The sequence below is a fragment of the Malus sylvestris genome, chromosome 16 (genome assembly GCF_916048215.2).
Source record: "Malus sylvestris chromosome 16, drMalSylv7.2, whole genome shotgun sequence".
NCBI classification, from domain to species: domain Eukaryota; kingdom Viridiplantae; phylum Streptophyta; class Magnoliopsida; order Rosales; family Rosaceae; genus Malus; species Malus sylvestris.
The window spans coordinates 6,090,530-6,096,565 of NC_062275.1; the positions used below are offsets into that span (position 1 = coordinate 6,090,530).

Sequence of the window (6,036 nt, forward strand, 5' to 3'; positions counted from 1 at the left end):
AATATTTCAACTGGAAAATGGGATTTCTTACAAATGCCCTGGTTTGCATATTTTGGTTTGAATTTCCAACAATCAATCCTACATTTGTGGCAATACATCCTAAGGTGTGCAACTTTACATTGAGTGTCTGGCCGTGTCACTAGGATGGGCAGTTGGAGAAACCCAAATCATTTAACTTTTGGACCGTCAACATGTTTGCTTAACTAGGACAGGTCTTATACGTTGAAAGTAAAAATAGCGTGGAATAGTTTTTGATGTACCGCCTTGTACATTTCTTCTATATCTCTCTTAACATTGTTCCTCCACTCTTCTTTATCTCTTCTTTCAACCACACTTTCTCTATATCTAAAGCACGACGAATCAAAAGTTCAACGCCATAAACGAAAAACCAAATAGTCATCAAACAATATTTTAATTTTTAGTAAAAAATAAGAACGAAAATGGTAAGCAAACAACTTTTGTGTGTGTGCGCGCGTGTGTTCCTAATACTAGTGTTATTGGAACGCTCTCATCATATATAAGACCTGGAATACATGGTGAATTTTTTATATTTTATTTTGGTACTAAAATGGTTCTGTTTTAACAGCCAGAGAATTCATTGTGAAAAATGTGGGCAACAGTCATGGCCAGGACGAGTACAATGATTTGTGTTTTAGCCTTTAAGGGATGTACGACGAGAATTCATTGCAATTCAGAAACCAAAACAGATCGATGATATCCACATATTATATACGTATTGGTCCACTGTAACTGGGTAGTTTTGTAAGATAGATATTGAAATATATGCATGCTTTCGGTTAGCTGTTGCTATAAATAAATGACGGAGTAAGATTTTCTCCTATTCTATTCTTATTCTCTTTCTTCTCTTCTTATAGATTATTTTTGTCTTTTTCTGATTATTAAAAAATTAATACAAGACGTTAATATGATTTAACTGTACGTAATCGTTCCAATAAGAAGAATAAAAAGCAATGAAATATTAAAAGGGGGAAAATCCTCCTCCATGAATAGCTACTCTGAAGCCTCTCAAACGGTGATTGATTATTCCACATCAGCTGGACAGTTTGCTTTTTATAGTTAATTTATATATATTTTTCTTTTAATCCTTTGCGATATAACAGTGGAAGTTTTACAGCGGTGTTTCATCAATCAATCTCTGGGCAGCAGAACATAAATGTTGTACCAGAAACATGCACGGTATATAGCTTTATGATTAGTCTCCTGATGATGCTCCAGCTAATTGTTTGAACAACAATTTACTGTGCGTTAATTGATCATGACTTAACAATGATCGACATCCAATATATATCAATCGCAGTTTATAATCTGACAAGAATGTATGAAATGAGGTCACCATTACCAACCAGAGTGACGTATCTCTTCGACCAAATAAAAAAAAGTGACTGTTAATTAGTCACACAATTTATGTATAAAATTTGAAATTTAAGAGCACTCCCAAAAGATGTGCTAAATTTTAAATATCAAAATAATATTTGATGGCTTATATGTTTTGTACAATATTTTGTTCCATTCGATAATAATAATGTCATTTACTATTTTTTTTATCTTTTTATGTATTCTAATTATTAAGGCAACTAATCAAATAATTGAAAAACATAACAAAATTTATTATATATTATATTAATTTAATAAAAAATTATTTAATAAATTTGACATCGGCTGTCAAATTTGACATCAAAAGACTTTTCCTTCAAATAATTCAACGCCACATAAAAAATTGAAGGCTCAATTGGAAAGAGTTCGTTGCCATTTTTACAGTTATATATTTACATGACAGTTTTGACATTTTCTTTATAAATGCTCTAAAGTGTTATATTATTGGTTCGAAATGTCACCAATAATTAAGCTATGAGGAGGACTCTAGCATATTTGGATTGGCAATTCCTCCCTCTCTTTCAACTTTCAAGGTTGTGCTAGCGTGGATTGTAGAAATCAGGTTAACAAATAATAAAAACCAACTAAACATATGAAAGCAACAAAAGGGAGAAAAAATTCTTTAATACCGGATGCCAATTATCCTTAGACTACAATAATCATACTACGCGTGTAAATATCAATCCAAAATTAATTGGTATTTGGTCTCGCCTCAGTAAATTAAACTTCAATGGTAGAGCTATTTGTAATACATTTTCAAGCAAGTCACACCTTGTACTTAGTGGTAGATTCAGGATTTGAATCATAAGTGATCACAATGTTAAATGTTCAATTTTTTAGATAGAAACAGAGCGCGAAGTGTGCAAAGAAAAAAAAATTCAATTTATTAGGCATTTCGTCGAACACTTGATCAGTGATATCGAGAGAATGTTTCGAGTGTTGTCCATGCAACCTATCGAGATATGCCTAGCAGGTATCACATCAAACACTTAGTAGGTACAAAGGGACTCATACAAATATTCAGAGAGTCCTCAGAAGATATTCACATGTATAATTTATGAACTCCGAATGATCTTGAGACCACCTAGGTCCCAATGTGCATCCACCTCTGCTTGGACTAGTTTACGTGGTTTATGATATATGCTTTCTAAATGTGATCCTTGTAGCAAAAACTTCTCCAAAACTAGGCACCCCGACCAACGAATTTATGATTTCTTGGGAAATTTTTTGCCAAGTTTTTTACTGTGGAAAAAACAGATCGAGCAGACAGTACTACTACTATTATCAGAGGTGAGGGAAAACAACTGCTGTGGCGTAGCACGTGAAACTTGCCCTTTAGATTAACCAGCAGGTCAGTACAATTATTGTTACTATATGCATTAGGGTTTTTATACGGTACATGAGATACATTGATGTTTGAACTGTTAGATTATAATTATCAAAATTCAGCCATGCAAATTCAGTCGTGTACTGCACCAATACGTCCCCATATATCCGCGCATTGTGAAGTATTCGCATGCAATGCATGGTTCTCACCGTTGAGGAAAAAAAGGACATATGCAGCAGTGGAAATGAATTGTAGGGACTTGAATATTATTGTTTCTTCCTGAAACAATAATATTGTTTCTTCCCGATTTCAAATTTTCAATAATACCTCTGTATCTGTAGCCACTTGCATGGACCATATACGGAGCTGCCATGATGCTTCTTCCTGAAAACTGGTCATTTCAGTGAAGCTGCAGTACGATTAAGCAACCAAATTAAGTTATCATGTTCTTGAAATTTCATTTGTGCACTTGCGTTATTTTAGACAATCAAACAAATTAATGTTCATATTGGAAAACATTTTATGGCGTTTATGTTCTAGTTTAAGTAATAATACTATATGCAACAACAGCTTTTCCAACTCTTATGTCTTATATATCCCCACTTTCTCGTGTGAAGTGAATCCTACATAAGTCTTGCACGGTTGGTTTCTAATCTCGTAGGGGACACATCACGTAAGGCGGGAGGGTTGAAAAATTCTTAATTTGCGGTTTGTCCTTCTACTTTTGCAGTCATACTTGAACGCATGTGAAATATTAATTTTGTGATACATACACTAAACTATTTAAACTCTTCAAACTAAAAACGAAATTTGACCAAAAGGCAATGATGTTCTACATGACACATGTTATTCAATTAGCGTGACTCTTAGCTAGCTCACATATTTAAACAACAATCGAGCACATCAACAAAACTCGTTTAGGTATTTCATCCAAACAAACAAGAAACATCATTTGAAAATTAGCAAAAGGTCAACGATCGAGAAAGAACATACGCGTTTGTAGATGCTGCATTTTCTAACAGCTAGGCCACCCAAGTGGGTAGCTCTCTTCTTGGTCCTTGGACACAAGATCATGGGTGGGTGGACCACTCACGGCCAAGCTAGCTAGCTAATATTATGTATATTATAATTAAATAAGGAACCTTGCATAGACTTATAAGTAAGTTGGGCTACTCTCTATATTTTATGGTGGAACCACATTTTTCTTCATGTTATTAGAGTAGGTTGTCTTGCGTACGAAGCCCCAACGGCCACGCGTGCTCCACCTCATTCCGTTGTGTTGTCCACGTGTTAGGCTTGAAAATTTGCCATACGAGAAATGACATGTTGAGAATGAATTTCATATTGATGAGAGAATAGAACTTGTATGGGCTTATTTATTACTAGAATGCAAAAGATTTCCACTGCAGTCTGCAGTACTACTGCAAACCAGGAAATTAACAAGTTCAGTACTACATAATAATGTGTATGTATATACATACCTGAATATACATATAATACGCAAGCTATAACTTTCCTAAAAAATCCAAGCCCTCAGAGCCCTTTCGCTTGTCTCTTAATTTGTGTATTGCGAGTTTGCAACGGAAAAAATGGAAGCAGAATATGAGTACAAGAAAGGGTTATGGACAAAGGAGGAAGATGAGATTCTGCTAGACTACAAAAGGGTACATGGAAGTGGCCGCTGGAACCGCATTCCTAAGGTTACCGGTAAGACATATGCTACGAAAGTGTAGTGGTAACTTAAATTTGTATACAATATTATATTGTATATGTATAATGTTCATGAAGAAGAAAGAATATATGTAGAAGTTGAGAGCTTAATTGTGATTAATAATGATGATACTGTATCTGTGTAGGCCTGAAGAGGAATGGAAAGAGCTGCAGATTGAGGTGGCTCAACTATCTCAGCCCAGATGTGAAACGCGGCGATTTTTCTGAGCAGGAAGAAGACCTCATTATCAGACTTCATAATCTCCTTGGAAACAGGTTTCAGAGATATATATTTCTTCTATCTCCCTACTTTATTTAGCTTCATTTCTCCATTTTTCTCCCTTTGTGTTTTGGAGTATTCGTAAGACCTATATATAATTAACTCAGTGATGGATAAAACACAGCACGAGGTGTTGTGTTACTTGTGTAGATCCCATGATAGAAGGTAGCGTTAGTCCATAGAAGGTAGCGTGAGTCCAGTGTCTTAGTACTGCTAGTGGTACTTGAGATCACACTGCCATATTATTGCGAATTGGTTTTACGGAGGAAACCTTAACTTTCTTTATGGTATTAAAGTAGGTTGTCCCACGTGTTAAGCCCAATGGCCACACGTGCTCCACTTCACCCGCTATGTGTTACCCACGTGCTAGCTAGTCTTGGAAATTTGCTGCACGTGAGGAGGTGTGTTGAGAGTATCAATCCCACATTGGAGAAATGAGTGATATTGCATGTGCCTATAAGTAACTTTCTCCATATCGCCAATTGATTTTATGGTAGAACCTTAATTTTCTTTATAATGTGGTGAACAAGATAAAACTGAAATCTTCCATAATTATATTTATTTTTTTCTTTCGTCGATCGATGTTGATAAGGAATCACTGGTTTAACTACTTAATTTGTGTAAAGGTGGTCTTTGATTGCGGGGCGTTTACCAGGAAGAACTGACAACCAAGTCAAGAACTACTGGAACGCTCATTTGAGCAAAAAGCTTGGCGACATAAAAAAGCAGCATACACCTAGAAAATTTGTTGTTTCTACGTCTAAAGCTCACTCTTGTGCTACTCAAGAACTGCCAGGAGACAAACTAGTACACCAACACAAACTGCTCAAAGCGCGGGACTCGGACTCAACTTCCGGTATGAAAAGTAATAATCAAACAGCAAATTTGGATTCTAATGAAGAAGAAAAGATAGAATGGATGGCCAAGCATTGTACCGAGTCGCTTTCTTGTTCTAATTATGATAATTTGATTAGCTGGGGCATGGTCAATATTCTGCAAGGATACCCTCTTGACTATTGTAATTATAATTAATCAGAATTCGAACTTGTTCTGGTTGATCACAAGTTTGAGTTGACAAAATGATTTGTTATGATCAATAATCTTCACTTATCTGAATTTTGTGCCACAAAAAATAAGATGTAATTTTAGACATAAATTGGACTCTTTCATCCAAATTTAGAAATTTCATACGCATGAACTTTATATATTTAAGGAGAAATGATAAACATCCTCGACGAGGGATAGTGTTTTAGTGAAAATCAAGCACTCATATGGTCCTTTTCACCCATGTTGGAGGCTTTCCCACCTCATTTTCCCATTTTCC

At 35.4% G+C, this 6,036-nt stretch overlaps 1 protein-coding gene across 1 annotated transcript; it reads left to right on the top strand.

Moving 5' to 3' along the window:
• Positions 1 to 4,132: 4,132 nt before the first annotated feature.
• On the top strand, positions 4,133 to 5,828 carry LOC126606600 (transcription factor WER-like). Its single transcript, XM_050273990.1, has 3 exons — positions 4,133 to 4,429; positions 4,579 to 4,708; positions 5,339 to 5,828. Exons 1-3 carry the CDS (start codon positions 4,312 to 4,314, stop codon positions 5,742 to 5,744), a joined length of 654 nt encoding a protein of 217 aa, XP_050129947.1. The 5' UTR covers positions 4,133 to 4,311; the 3' UTR covers positions 5,745 to 5,828.
• The last annotated feature ends 208 nt before the right edge of the window (positions 5,829 to 6,036 follow it).